This window comes from Hemicordylus capensis, chromosome 4 (assembly GCF_027244095.1).
Source record: "Hemicordylus capensis ecotype Gifberg chromosome 4, rHemCap1.1.pri, whole genome shotgun sequence".
NCBI classification, from domain to species: domain Eukaryota; kingdom Metazoa; phylum Chordata; class Lepidosauria; order Squamata; family Cordylidae; genus Hemicordylus; species Hemicordylus capensis.
The window spans coordinates 315768494-315784129 of NC_069660.1; the positions used below are offsets into that span (position 1 = coordinate 315768494).

General features: G+C 47.2%; 1 protein-coding gene across 6 annotated transcripts in view; it reads right to left on the bottom strand.

Moving 5' to 3' along the window:
- TSNARE1 (t-SNARE domain containing 1) overlaps nt 1-15636 on the bottom strand; it is a 610667-nt gene that overhangs the window by 251776 nt on the left and 343255 nt on the right. For 5 of the 6 annotated variants that reach the window (XM_053249796.1, XM_053249799.1, XM_053249801.1 and 2 more), the window contains exon 8: nt 14129-14296. In XM_053249796.1, coding sequence (XP_053105771.1) covers nt 14129-14296 — 168 coding nt within the window. The remainder of the gene's footprint in view (nt 1-14128; nt 14297-15636) is intronic. The other variant, XM_053249800.1, reaches the window with a different exon arrangement.

Below are 15636 nucleotides of genomic sequence, written 5' to 3' on the forward strand. Positions count from 1 at the left end.
ATACCTGTTCTTGAACCAGGCTTTTTAGGGATGGAGGCTAGAGAGCTGAGTCGGATAGAAGTGACAAGGGATGATGTTCTAAACTGTCTGGAAAAACTGAAAGTTAACAAATCACCAGGGCCAGTTGGCATCCATCCAAGAGTCCTCAAAGAACTCAAACGTGAAATTGCCGACCTCCTTGCTAAAATATATAATTTATCCCTGAAATCAGGCTCTGTACCAAAGGACTGGAGAGTAGCAAATGTAACACCGATTTTCAAAAAGGGATCCAGGGCGATCCAGGAAATTACAGGCCGGTTAGCCTAACGTCCGTTCCAGGCAAACTGATGGAAAGCATCCTGAAGGATAAAATTGTAAAGCACCTAGAAGAACAGGCCCTGCTGGGAGTGAGCCAGCATGGCTTCCGCAAAGGTAAATCTTGCCTCACCAACCTTTTGGACTTCTTTGAGAGTGTCAACAAATGTGTGGATCAAGGTGATCCAGTTGACATAGTCTACCTGGACTTCCAAAAAGCTTTTGACAAAGTTCCTCATCAAAGACTCCTGAGGAAACTTAGCGGTCATGGGATAAATGGACAAGTACATGTGTGGATTGCTAACTGGTTGAAAGACAGGAAACAGAGGGTAAGTATAAATGGAGAGTTTTCACAATGGAGGGAAGTAAGAAGTGGGGTCCCCCAGGGATCTGTACTGGGCCCGGTGCTTTTTAATTTATTCATAAATGATCTAGAAGCAGGGGTAAGCAGTGATGTGGCCAGATTTGCAGATGATACCAAACTGTTTCGGGTAGTAAAATCCAAAACGGATTGTGAGCAGCTCCAAAAGGATCTCTCCAAACTGGGGGAGTGGGTGACAAAATGGCAAATGCGGTTCAATGTTAGCAAGTGTAAAGTGATGCACATTGGGACGAAAAACCCCAACTTCATGTATATGCTGATGGGATCTGAGCTGTCGGTGATGGACCAGGAGAGGGATCTTGGGGTTGTGGTGGACAGCTCGTTGAAAGTGTCAACTCAATGTGCGGCAGCTGTGAAAAAGGCAAATTCCATGCTAGGGATCATTAGGAAGGGGATTGAAAATAAAACGGCTAACATTATAATGCCCTTATACAAAACTATGGTGCGACCACACTTTGAGTACTGTGTACAATTCTGTTCACCACATCTTAAAAAGGAGATTGTTGAACTGGAGAAGGTACAGAAGAGGGCAACCAAGATGATCAGGGGCCTAGAGCACCTTTCTTATGAGGCAAGACTACAACACCTGGGGCTTTTTAGTTTAGAAAAAAGACAACTGCGGGTAGACATGATAGAGGTCTATAAAATCATGCATTGTGTTGAGAAAGTGGAGAGAGAGAAATTCTTTTCCCTCTCACACAACACTAGAACCAGGGGTCACTGCATGAAATTGATTGCCAGGAGGTCTAGGACCAACAAACAGAAGTACTTTTTCACACAACGTGTGATCCACTTGTGGAACTCTCTGCCACAGGATGTGGTGACAGCCAACAACCTGGATGGCTTTAAGAGGGGTTTGGATGACTTCATGGAGGAAATGTCTATCAATGGCTACTAGTCAGAGGGCTGTGGGCCACCTCCAGCCTCAATGGCAGGATGCCTCTGAGTACCAGTTGCAGGGGACTAATGGCAGATGAGAGGGCACACCCTCAATTCCTGTCTGTGGCTTCCAGCAGCATCTGGTGGGCCACTGTGTGAAACAGGATGCTGGACTAGATGGGCCTTGGGCCTGATCCAGCAGGGCTGTTCTTATGTTCACCCTATAGAATGAGGGGATGGACAGAACCTTGCTCTGCTCAAGCAAGGCTGTTCTTATGTTCTGAGTCCACAGCTCCACATAACTTGAAATAATGCTGTCATAAAAGCAGCATGCTATTTTGTTTCAAGACTTTAGCACAGTTTACTTCATCACCCCTGGGCACTGGATCATCTCTTCTACTTGAGAGGACAGCCATCTATCTATGTAGGGCATTTAGCTAGATTAAACTGGTTTGAAGAGCCTGGCGTCTTTGCATGCCACAGAGAATGATCATGAAATGCAGGGCATTCTCAAGACCTGTTCAGCACACACACACACACACACACACACACACACACACACACACACACACACACACCCTTCCTGCACCTTGACGCCCGGCTACCTGGCATTTCACCAACTGCCCATTATCTCCTTCCCCCAAGATTCTTCAGAAAGTGAGAAAGTTATCCTTCCACTGTGCAGCAGAAATCTGCTGTGCGCCCTTTGAGAGAGACAGCCTGTTATTTAGCTTGCCTTCATGAAGTCATGATATCATGGTTTCAACTTCAGAACACAGTAAGCTACCCTTGTAGGGAAGATCTGCTGGGGGTGAGGAATGAATGTTCAGCACTGTCTGTTCCTTTAGCTTGGAAGAAGCTGAAGGAAGAGCGCCATTATGGGTTTTGATCAGCAGTAGTTTGTGTCTGTCTAGAAATGCAAATCAGATAATCCAAAATCGTGGTGGTTTGAGATCACACACACAGTTTGCTGCCACAAAGAGTGTGCAGATTTTGCATGAGAGGCATTAAAAAGGCTGTGACACGTCTGTTTGTTCCCATGTCTGCAGTGTTCACGTAAAAAGCAAGAGGTGGGAGTATCAATTTTTAATCAAAATTTTATATTACTTGGGTGACACTATTCTTGATGTCTAGGTTCAGAGGTAAGATGCTTCTGAATCCCAGTTGCAGGGCAAAGGCCGCATTGGAGAGAGGCATTCCCTCAGCTCCTGTTTGTGTACTGCCCAGAGGCATATGGTGGGCCATTATGGGGGACAGGATGCAGGATGAGAGAGGCCCGGAGCCTGATCCAGCAGGGCTCTTCTTATGCTCTAGAAGAGGTGAACATTCCTTGTGGCTTCAGCCTCAGAAAAAACTATGAATTTCAGAGCTACCTGTGCCACTTGGGAACCTAAAGGGGAATTCTCGGGAACAGTAAACCAGAGATTCTCAACGTTGGGTCCCCAGATGTTATTGGACTTCAACTCCCATAATTCCCAACTAAATGCCACTGGAGCTGGGGATTATGGGAGTTGAAGTCCAATAACATCTGGGGACCCAACATTGAGAATCCCTGCTGTAAACCACCTGGAGATATATCAGGTGATTTATAAATCCAATAAGTAAGTGATTAGTAGGCAAGATTTTTGAAGGGGGAGAATGACTTTTAAACAGAAACCACGGAAGGTGAGTGCTCCCTACCAAGTCAAGAAGGGCTTGCCTCCTGCTCCAACACCCATTCCCAGAAAATGGAGGAGAAGGAGGAAGAGGAGGAGAGGGCAGAGTGGGGGTGGGATCAGAGTCCAGCAAGTGATATTCTGGTATGAATAACTTCCAATTTCTCAGCCGTGAAATTAAAAAACAACAAAACTTTATTTAACAGGTTACATAGTTAAAGAGACCATGTTATACTTGGAGAGAAATATTAGATCTGCAGAGTTTGTCAGTTCAACTCTAACTGAGGGGCTGCTGAGTGATTTGGCAATGCTGGATTTCTGACTGGCCCCTACATGACACAAACAACCCAACCGTTGGGAGAGGCTGACATGGACCCTCCTGACAGTCTCACGTTTGGGTCGTGTCAGAATCTGACATTTTGGATCATGCATAAGCCTACAGTTATGCTCCATTTCTTCAGGGATGATCAGTATTAGAGATGTGCACAAAGTGAACATTTTCATTCATTTTGAATTCCAATTGAATTCTGGAAATTTGTTTCAAATTTGAATCAGATATGAATTAGGCCTGAAATTTTGCTTCAACTTTGAATCAAATTCAAATTGATCATACCCTGTTTTGGCAACTTTTGAAAACAAATCAGGGGCCTGAATGATTTTGAAAGGTGCAAAATGGCTCTTGAATTGAATTTGAATTGAATTTTGAAAATTCAATTAACTATTTGAATTCAAATTGATTCAATTCGAATCTGCATGATTTGAGTGATCTGAATCCAAATCAAATCACCCCTTAAAAGGGGCAATTCGGTTTGAATTTATTTCCTTATGTGGTTTATTTCTCTCTCTCATTGCCAACCCTCTTTCATAACTGGGGTGCTGTCATCCCCCCCACACTATTTTATTTAAATTGTACCAGCAGCCCCCAGACTTTAACTGGGTGCAGCTTGGAATTTTATTCCTTAATTATTTGGTGTGTGTTTTCTCAGTAAGTGGGGTGTGCTGTGGTAATTTTTAAAAATTTTGCAGCCCTGCTGCCACCTCTGCTGCTGCTGCTGTCTGTGTGCATTGTGTTGCCTGTGGCTGGTAGATTAATTTTTGGGTTTTGTAGGCTGGTGTATGGTGCCCAGCCTGATAGGCTCCCTCTGTTTACCCCTCTTAGGGGTTCTTCTTTATGGTTTGGGTGGGTGGATGCCAGACTTGTGCCCACCTCCCCTCCCCCCAGCTGCCGGGTCCCTGTGGGACTATTGAGTCCCGAGACCCAGTGAGAGGCACGTTGTCCCTCGCAGTGCACTGGTGGAGGCAGAAGAATGGGGAACAGCTGTTGCTGGTGGTGTAGTGAAGCACAGGTGGGCCGTGCTGCATGTGGAGGTACTTGACACAGCTTAGCTATTGATAGCCATGAACCTCCAGGTGGAGGAAAGGCTGTCCAGTCAAACCTTCATCAAGGCTTCATGGTAACTGTCAGTGGCCCTTCTGGGGTTGCATCCAAGCGAGACATCCCTGCTGCAGGCATTGGGCACCATCCTGCTGCTGCCATGCCTGCTCTTGTGGAGAAGTGCCACAAGATAGTAGCTTACTTCCACTGGAGAGAAAAAGGTCAGTGTATGCAAACTACCTGAACATCCGCAGTAGTAAGAGGTGGCCATCCATGCCCTGGCAAGGAGGTGTGGCTTGGAAGTGTGCAACCTGTCCAACCAGGACTGGGCGCTCCTTTCTGAGCTTGTCTTGGCACCTGAGCCATTCCTTGTGGACATGGACAGCTTGTATGCCGAGACAGCAATGCTGAGCTAGACTTTGCCCACCGCTCTTCTCCTCAAGAAGACAATGGGTGAGCTCCAGACCACTGAACTCCATGCTGGCCACTGAGCAAGCAACCACCTTGGTAGGCTGGTGGAGGACTGGGGTTGTGGATTGGTTCAGGAAGCCCCTGGATGCATCAGCAGCACATGTTTTGTCCTGCCTATGTGACCTAAGGATGACTGGCAAAGCAGTCACCCCTGCCTAGCTGCCTAGGTGGAGGGACCTCCTGATTGCAGGGGTTAGGCAAGCTGAGGATAGAAGGCTGGGGTGCTGGAGCACCTTCACCTAGCACACAGTCCACCCCTAGCAGCAGTACTACTATGACCACAGCTTCCCAGTCCAGCAGCATGGTGTCCCTGGCAGGCCAACATGAGCCAGCGGGTCTGTCTCCATGTCCACCTGGTGGTTCATGGATGGATCCCTTGGCATTTTGCCAGGGGGGCGGGAGGAACCCACCGAGCCCTGCAGCAGTGCTGGTGGCAGGCCAGGAGACAGAGCCGATCTAGTTTGGGGCAACATATTGCCAAGTCTGGCTGGACTTAGTGATGGTTGCTGGATGGCTCTTCTCGTGCCCACCAAGCAGCGTCCAAAGCAAGAAGGTGTTCTCCATGGCTGTGGGCACTCCATCACTCTCACTTGGATGCTGACATGGTGGAGTGGCTGGTTTTCCTGAAGGCCAACCTTCCCCTGCTGGGCTATCCCAAGCTGGCCATGGAGGATGAGTAACTCATGGTCACCCTCACACACTGCAACACCACTGGCGGCTCACCCCACCCTGGTCAACGCCAAACTCAGATGTGTCACAGTCTGTGTATTAGTGCCGCCGACAGACAAGCATACACGCCACCACTATGGCTGATGATGAGATAGGGACTGGTGCCTGGACCCATGTGTCAGGCTGCCAACCGGGGCCCAACACCAATCTGAAGCCATGGTGTATTATTCAGACCCAGGCAGTCAGGAAGGGATGTACACTTGTGCTGGAGAAGAAGGGAAGAAAGAATATTTCTCCTCATAGTGAGAAATGAGCTCCATGTCTGGCCTTGAGAGTAACTTGTGCTTCACTCACTCCTCTAGTCTGCTTTGCAAGGTGTACTCACCAACATATGGCTGAAGACATTGTTCTAGTTACGCTTATTGCTATGCTTGCTGGCTGATCTTGGAAGATAAGCAGACTCAGGCCTGATTGGAGTTGGATGGGAGACTGCCTGGGGATACCGAGTGCTGTAGACCTTTGGGGGATGGGGCCATAGCTCAGAGGCAGAGCATCTGCTTTGCATGCAGAAGGTCCCCGCCTCATTCCCTAGTAGCATCTGCTGGTAGAGCTGAGAAAGACTCCTGCCTGAAACCTGGGAGAAGCCACTCCTAGCCACTGTAGATAATACAGAGCCAAATGGACCAATGGTCTGATTCAGTATAAGGCAGCTTCCTATGTTCCTGACCTGGTACTTTCTGCATGCAAGCAGATGAGCAAGCACTGAGCTCCTCATCCCGTACAGCTCCTCACCACCTTACACAGGAACATACGAAGCTGCCATATACTGAGTCAGACCATTGGTCGATCTAGCCCAGTATTTTCTTCACAGACTGCCAGTGGCTTCTCCAAAGCTGCAGGCAGAAGTCTCTCTCAGCCCTATCTTGGAAATGCTGCCAGGGACGGAACTTGGAATCTAGATGCTTTTCCCAGAGCGGCTCCATCCCCTGAGGGGAAGATCTTACAGTGCTCACACATCAAGTCTCCCATCCATATGCAAGCAGGGCAGACCCTGCTTAGCTAAGGGGACAAGTCATGCTTGCTACCACCAGACCAGCTCTCCTCTCCCCTTCTGGTTCTTCCCCAATAATCCCCGCAATTATATCTCCAGCCATTATTTCTTCCCAGTCATGCAAGCGGATACATTCTAGTACTTGAACTTTAATTATTAATGCGGATGCAGTGTTTCTAAATCTGTCTGTTCCTGCCCATTCCTATCAATGCCTCCATCCCAACTCCTCCAGACGTCAAGGGGCAGAAAGCGGCACAAAGGATGTGAGTCCTCCCTTGCCCATAACCTTGAGTCAGCAGAGTCTTGCAACAGCAGGCTGAATTCAAACATCTGCTTAAGCCAATCCTTATTCATGAAAACACTTAAGCAAGCATTCAAGAGCTTTGCTGAACCAGAACGCAGGTTGCAAACTCAGATGCAGAGCCCATGTTAATGGAAAAATCTCCCCTTGACTTCCAAATAGGGTTTAGATTAGACCATACGAATCCAATTTTACAGATCTCGGGGGAAGAGGACTATTATATCTGGTGATTATTAGAAACCACTCAAAATGACCTCAAATAGATTTTTCTACACAATCATGTCACCATATTGGTCTTAAACTTTTCACTGGCTCTGTGCCAAATATTGTTTACGTGGAAACTCCAAGAGCAATGGTTTATTATTCAGAGAAAATGCTATGTGTGAGAAGACGGGATCATTTCTTTTCCCCTACAGGATTTCTCTCTCTTTTCCCTCCACCCCCCCCCCCCCCACACACACATTTGCAAAGTTGCCTATGCCATTCTGAAGTTTCGAATACAGAGAAGAAATGGGGCAATTCTCTGTTGTGCTACTTTTTTTTAAGAAGGCCGAAAATAACTTCTCTGAGTTTCCTTTTCAGTGGTAGGTGGCACACACCCTGCACCACAGGGCACTCCGAGATGAAGCAGCCAGCCTGACTTCAAGTGCATTTCATTTCACAGACCATCGCTGCAGAGGCTAAACTATCCACTGACCAGGAAACATGTTAAAATTGCTGGACCAACAACTAACACCATGTATTTAGAGGAGAGCATCAGTGAAAGGAATGCTTAAAGGCTCTCCCACCATGCTGCCTTCAGGTGGGCAGCAGAATCTCCTCAGGACTCTCTTTGGTAGAACATCTATAAAGACTCCTGGCAATGTGGGAGGAAATGGAAAAAAAAGTGGGACGGTTTTGATATATATTAGGGCAACCTCAATTATGTCAACTGAAAAGAAATGGGATGATTTTTAGGAGAGGCTAGGCCAAAAGAGGGTGTTTGAATGGGAGAGGAAACCCACTAGCACCTCCCCAGAATGCCTGAGAATGGTGCTTTCCCCCAGAATGCCCCTCAGAGTGATGCTACAGCATGATTAAGTCATTCTGGGGAAAGGCAGCCACCAAAGGAGTCAGGAGGAGTGCTGGCAAGTTTTGCCCCCACCATGGAAATTTGAAAGCTGAAATCCAGAAATCCTCCCTCCAATTTCAGCGGAATGTTCCAAAGCCCTTGTTTTAGATCCACCTCTAAGCAAGTGTGATGACAACCCAACCAATTCAAAATGAATGGGCCCAGGAATGAATTGGACAAATGGGTCCAAAGGGAGTTCATTTTCAGAAACTCTTTGTTCCCATTCAACTCGGGGGGCAGCTTGATTTAAGAGAGGCTTTTCATTGCAGTTTTCAGCGTCACCTGAGTTGTGCAACCACTATGAACACAATGTTTCTATTTGCCCTGCCACTCAGCAAATTCACTTTCAGGGTCTTTGTGACAACATACATAAGGCTCATCTCTGTTTGTTGGTTTGCACCACCTGTGCCTGTCTGAGTTACGATAGGTCGGATACCAACTCCACATCCGTTCCAAGCACCCTTCACAATCTCAAACTTTGTGTGGATCTGTCTCTCACCTTGGCAAAAAACCCTCAAGATGCACCCTTGCAGAGAACAGACACCACTGCTGCAATCCACTTACAATCCACTTGCAATCCATTGCAATCCAATGTATGACTTATGTTTTCGTGAGTACTCAGACATGGGATGACTTTCACTGAATGTGTGAACCAACTGTGGTACAAAGCTTTGAATAAAGGGCATTGAGAGGGGGCACTGAAGTTCTGTCTAGGGATGAGCCCAAACAGGCCTGGGCAGCCATGGGCGGGGTGGGGAGTGGTTCCCCTTGAAAGGCAGGTAAGCAGGTCCTTACCTGCTCCTGCACCGCCCAACTGCTTTTCCGGGCACAGCGCTCACTCTACAAAAGGCCATCCATGGCTATGGCGCTGCTCCCTGCAGCCTGCATATGGCTGCAGTATACATATGGCCACCATGCATGGGTGGTGGCCATGTATGTGCCAACGCCATGTGGAGGCTGCAGGGAGCAGCACTGCAGCCATGCTCAGCCTTTTGTAGAGTGAGCACCATGCCAGTGGGGCAGTGCAGGAGCAGGTAAGGACCCGCTTACCTGCTTTTTAAGGGAACTGCTTCCTGCCCCAGTGAACGGGTTCAACTGTTTGTGCCTGAGTCCGTTCGGTGTTCCTAAGGAAGTGCAGAACCGGTTGTTGCACATCCCCAGTTCTGTCTGTGTCCTTAATCTCTGTGGGCCAATGACACATGCCAGATGCTACAGTGGTGCATGTCTAAACTAGCCCTGACTACTGACCTGGGCTGGAACATTCAACCACCACCCCTTTTCCTAATTAGTCTCCCAGGTTTTCCTATACAACAGCCACTTCTTTGGCATTTGTGGTATAATTTTATCATCTACTTATGATAAATATCATCTCCTGCCTTTTATATCATCTCCTGCCTTCTGTTACACTCTTTCTGGCATCTCCTCTGTGTCTGTTCTAGTTTTCTCTGATGCCTTTCTCAGAAGACACTGAATGGAGACATTTTAGGATGTGTTCCAGTATTTTATGACATTTGCACTCGGGGGCATAAACGTTTAGATGAAACACATTCCATGTGGTTCTTTGGAACAGCAAGGAGTTGTAGGCTGTGATGATCTCTCAGCCAATTGGGATATAGCATTACCCATTTGCCATGCTTCTCCCACTTCACACTTAAATATAATTGCCAGAACAAACATCCTGCACTAAGTATGGGGGAGAGGGGGCGTGTTGGACTAGAAGACCCTCAAAGCTTCTTTCAACAGTAAAATTCAATTATTCTAGACACACTTCTAGAGCTTGTCCAAGCCAGTCACTTGAATACAATAGACTACTATCCATTCAGAATCCTATTGATTTCCATGGGAGAAAATGCCTGGTTGAAATCTCTCCCACTGAAATTACTGAGACTCAAAAAGTCCAATCCGCAGCTGAGACCCAAAGTGGCCAGCCATCCCTTCTCTTGCAGATGCTCAGTGGTGATTACAGAGGAGCCAGAGGTTAAAGAATATGGAGGGCTGCCTTTTATTGAGATGATCCGTCAAGCCTAGTATGACCCAGTTTGACTAGAAGCAACACCTCGAGCTCTTTCCGAGCTCTGCTAATGTCCAGATGTCAGGGATTTAATTTGGGACCTTCTTTGTGTGCTCTGTCATTGAATTCTCTGTAGCTCACCGCTCTAAATCAGCCACAGGCTACAATCCCTTTCTCTGGAGTAAATCCAATTGGAACTCGGCAGATTGTCCATGTGAACATTGATAGGACGGGCAGACAAGGAATCAACCATCACCTCCAGGCATACTAATCTACACTCCCTGCACTTCTAAGCACAGGATATAAGCGCCACCATATAATTAGTTTCATTAGGGTTCTATTGCCCCATATAATTCCCATCTGCTGAATTAAGGTGCCATTTATAACATTAAATCATGCCTAGTTCTCATCTCTGCTTCCACCCTGTATCTTTCCCCTGCTGAACACTGCCTAGTAGTTGGCAGTGGTTTGAATGTTTGTGGTCTTCTAGCACTGCTGATAGAATCTCAAATTTCTTGTCACACTAATAATATTCCATAATCCACCCCGAAACAATTAGTTTAATCCAATTAGAGGAACCCAAGACTACATTTCTTAATCCAATCTTCTGATTCATTATGCAGTCCTATCATAGAGTTCATTCTTAGTTTAAACTCTGTTTGGAAAGGGAGATGTACAGACACCAGATTTTCCTAGGCATTTGCTGATCACATGCACTGCCAAGTCCAAAGGTATAATATGGACAATATACTGTAAGAGAAAGTAAGTCACCTTAAGTGGCACAGCAGGAAAATGCTTGACTAACAAGCAGAAGGTTGCTGGTTCAAATCCCCACTGGTACTATGTGATATAGGAAGATGCTGAAAGGCATCATCTCACACTGTACGGGAGGAGGCAATGGTAAACCCCACCTGCATTCTACCAAAGAAAACCATAGGGCTCTGTGGGCGCCAGGAGTCAAAATCAACGTGATGGCACACTTTTTACTTACTTACGTTAGCAAGAAAGAGCTATACAATGTGGCAGTAGAGGGCACAATTCAGAAGATGGAGAGCCAAAGTGAGTCAAGGAGAAAAGAGCAACTTCTGGGCTAGAAGATGCTGTGATGGTCTAGCCCAGAGGCATATCTAGGGAAAATAGCACCTAGGGCAAGCACTGAAATTGCGCCCCCTGTCCAAACATCTGACACCCATCTTTCAGATAACTTTACCATATCTTCTGAAAAATACAAGTCAAGCTCGTTAATCTTTTAATATTTCAAAAACTATTTAGCAGTGGACGTAGCCAGACCAAGAAAATGCTGGAAAACTACAAATTTCAGTATGCTGGGGCTCATGAAATACCTAAATATTATGCGGAGGTATACTTGGAAAAACTAAATAGAATTGCCTGTCTAATTCTCTGCTATACATGGTAGCATCACAATTACATAAGTTTTAAAAATAAATCGAGAATTTGGCTTTTCCCAGATACTCTGAAAATAATCAAAAGAGTAAACTGTGTCACTGCTTGGAATATATTCTAGTATTTCAGAAAGACAGTTAAAATGAGAGAAAGAGCAAGAAACTCCCAGTGGGACTTAATACTAAGGATTTCGCACTGATTCAAAGACAAATTCACCATTAATAGCCATATTATTAAGACATCACATTTAACTCACTTATCACAAGAAGCAAAGCAAGAGCAAATGAATACAATCTTAGCTCATAAACTTCAGCGCAGTATTTACAAGCCCTGATTCTCTGTACATAGTGCCAATCTGAATATGTGTACAGTGACCTATATTATATTAATTTAAAAAAAAAAATTACCAGTAGCCCCTTTGGGGGGTCTGCTGTGGGGGGTCTGCAATGTTTCCCCCTCCTCCCACTGGCCTCTAGGGCCTCACAGGCACCATTTGAGTATGTGCGGTGGTCATTTTTAAAAATATTTTTTTAAAAAATGGCCTCTGAAAACAAAATGGCTGCCACGCTTGCTCAAATGGCCTCTGCAAGGCCTGGCATGGTCTAGGGCCTCACAGAGGCCATTTGAGCATGTCCAGTGGCCATTTTGGTTTTGGTGGCCATTATTTATTTATTTATTAATTTTAAGAAATGGCGCCCCCCTTCAAGTGGCGCCCGGGGCACATGCCCTGCCTGCCCCTAGATGCGCCCCTGGTCTAGCCCAGAGGTTCTCAATCAGGGGTAGAGCTAGAATTGGGTGAATGGGCTCAAACAACCCAGCCTCTCATCTCCTGGTAGCCTCTTGCCCCTCCCCTCAGCTCCAGCCAGCCTCATTCCCAGCTGGCTCCATTGTCAACTTCATTTAGAGGGAGGGAGAGAATGAAGAAAACACCCAGCTGACAATGGAGCCGACTGGAAAATGAGGGCCACTCAGGGCCCTTCTTGGTGATGCCCATGTCCCCTGCATGTGATGGCACACTCAGGCTTTGTTGTTGGCTGGGAAATGAACTCCAGAGGGCTGTGCTGGCCCTTCCAGGTACTGGCCATGCCCCCTGCATGTAATGCCACATTCAGGAGGCATGGCTGGTGCATGCGAGGGGTGAACACAAGCCCACTCTCCCTAGATATGCACCTCTTCCCAATACTAGGGAGGTAGGACAGCATGATAACCTCCACAGGTCCAGGCAATATGGTCCTAGACAAACCAATGTTTGATTCAAGATATGATTGTATTTTGATTTTTGGTTGAGGTTCTAGATTGGGGTGCACCTTGGATTCAAATTAAGGCAGCTTCACAGAAACTCACTATGTACAGTTTATGGTAGCTCATTGGGCACTAGGATTAAAAAGAGAAACTGGAAATACGTTAGCAAGCTCATTGAGCTATGTTTTCACCAACCAAGATATACTTTATACCAAAGGTGGTTACTAGGTAGCTCAGGAGCTACTGATAACTCCTCGGCTTGTCTGAAAGAGCTCTCAAGGCATTTGGGTTTGCTTCTCCTTCCCTTCCCTTCCCACCAGTACTGCAAATTGGATTGAATGGCTGAGTGGGAGCATGGCTGTGCAGTTTTTAATCTCTCTGTCTTTGGGTGCTCAGGGGTAAAGGTAAAGTGTGCTGTCGAGTCGATGTTGACTCCTGGAGACCACGGAGCCCTGTGGTTGTCTTTGATAGAATACAGGAGGGGTTTCCCATTGCCATCTCCCGCGCAGTATGAGATGATGCCTTTCAGCTTCTTCCTATATCACAGCTGCCCGATATAGGTGTTTTCCACGGTCTGGGAAACACACCAGTGTGGATTCAATCCGGCAACCTCTGGCTTGCTAGTCAAGCCATTTCCCCGCTGCGTCATTAGGTGGCTCTTGGGAGAATGGAAGCAAGGAGAAATTCCTGCAGGCAGGCAGGTTCTCAGACCCATAGGGAAAGATGGACAAGCGACGATTTACTGTGGCCCACAGCGGAAGCAGGGCTACTTTTACTCCCCCGCCCCCAATTAATCTCTCTCCAGTTTCTTCTTCCACAAAGTACCCTCCTTTGCACCCCTCCTGTCCTGCAGCAAAATTTTTCTGGAATTCAGGGAGTTTGATGTCAAAATCCCTTATTCCCTTACTGAAAAGTGGTATATAAATATTCATAGTAGTAGTATTCACATAAATTTCTGAACTAGCTGCCATTATGTTATTGTCTCTGCCTCCCCAAGCCACCATTTTGTGGCTGATTCCACCTCACCAAACCATTATTTCATGCTGGGAGTTTACGTTACCCCACACAGCCAAAATTAGTCTCTAGACAGGAGTCCTCTTAGGATGAGTTTGAGCCAGGCATATTCCCCAGTGCTAAAATGGTAGCTGAAGAGGTTTGGGGTTCAGCAGAATTCTCACAAAAGCCTGCTCTCATTCAACAGTTCTCTGCTTGCAAGCATTCATCAGGGTCCAGACAACAAATGCATACAGGATCCTAGCTCCCCCACAATGTTGGCTGCTGACCTCAATGTGCTGGATGGCTTCTTCCCGCTGGCGAATGGCTTCCAGGTCCTCCTCGGTGATTTCGGACAGCAAGGCAGGCTCCTGAGTCTGTTCTGGCCACATGCTGTCCCCTCCATTGAAGATCTTCTCATCGTCAGCCAGGTCAGAGAAAGGAGTCTTGGGACTCTGCTGGAAGAGAGGGGGAAATCCAGTTTTAGAGCCAGAGCACTGAGTGGGTGGAGTTCCCAAAGGAGGAACCTATTGGGGAGAAAATGGTGATCAACAATAGAGGCTTAACAGTGCTATAGTAAACCATACTTTTGAGATGGACACACACAAAAAAACCAGTAGCACATTCCCGCAGGGTTCCCAACCCTGGGTCTTCAGATGTTTCTAGGCTACAACTCCCATCATTGCCAGCCACAATGGCCAATGTCAAGTCCAACAGCCTGAGCTTGGTGCTTTGATCTTGCCTCCTGAGCCATTAAGTCAGCTGACTCAAGAGCCGCTCCCAAATCCCTAGGCCCTATAGAACCTTCAGCTCAGAGCTTGCTCCTCAGCAACCTTTCAAGGACAGCACCTGCTCCCATGCATCTTAACCTCAGCCTGCTTTTGACCGAGCACCTGTCTCTGGTTCGTTTCTCTGATCCTCATTTGTTGCTCTAGAACTTGACCCCTAACTGCTTTGGACCCGGAACCGCTTCCAGGACTGGCAATCTGCTCCCCCAGTCCCAGAATGTGACACCCAGATCCTTGCTCAGGGCTGCCAGGGATCCTGGCATCTTGTTTATAACAAAGGTCAGCCTTAGAGATGTGCAAACAGGTTCAACACTGAATGTGTTCAATGGCGAACCGGTTCAGTTTGACAGCTCAGGGTTGAACTGAACCACTCCCTGTTCAGTCCAACCCCAGACCAAACACACTCGCCCAGCCCATTCGGGGGTTAGGGTTAATTTATTTGTTAACTTAAACTTACCCCCTCTGGGGGGTTCTCCAAGGTGGCAGGGGTTAAGGTCCCCTCCGCCCTTGCTGGCCTCCCTTCCTTCTGAAAACTGGCCTGTTCAGCCACCGTCCAGACCTCCCCCCACCAGCGCAGTGGCCATTTTGGAGGTCATCATGCCTGCACAATGGGCCTCTGAGTGGCCTGTCATGACCATTTAAAAAAAAAAAAAAGTCCGCAGACACACCCCGGACAGGACCGAACGAGGGGGGGATCAAGGGGGTGCCAGACTAGCCAGTTCCATGCACACCCCTAGTCACTTTAACCAGGTAGCCCAGTTTCGGAACAGAGTGAAGATCAGTCCCTCCTCTCAGCATCCTTCTGTACTGCAGTAATCCACACATTCCTCCTCCACATAGAAAGGCCCTTCACTCATTCCCTCCCATGACTTCAGTGAACATGGAGATCAAGAGGGGCTGCGCCTACTGGCCACACACCCCCAATGTTCACCCCGGCATCTGTGTGTCAGGGGCTCTCTGCACAAACAGCTGTATATATGTGAGGCTCCTCCACACATCACGTATGAGTG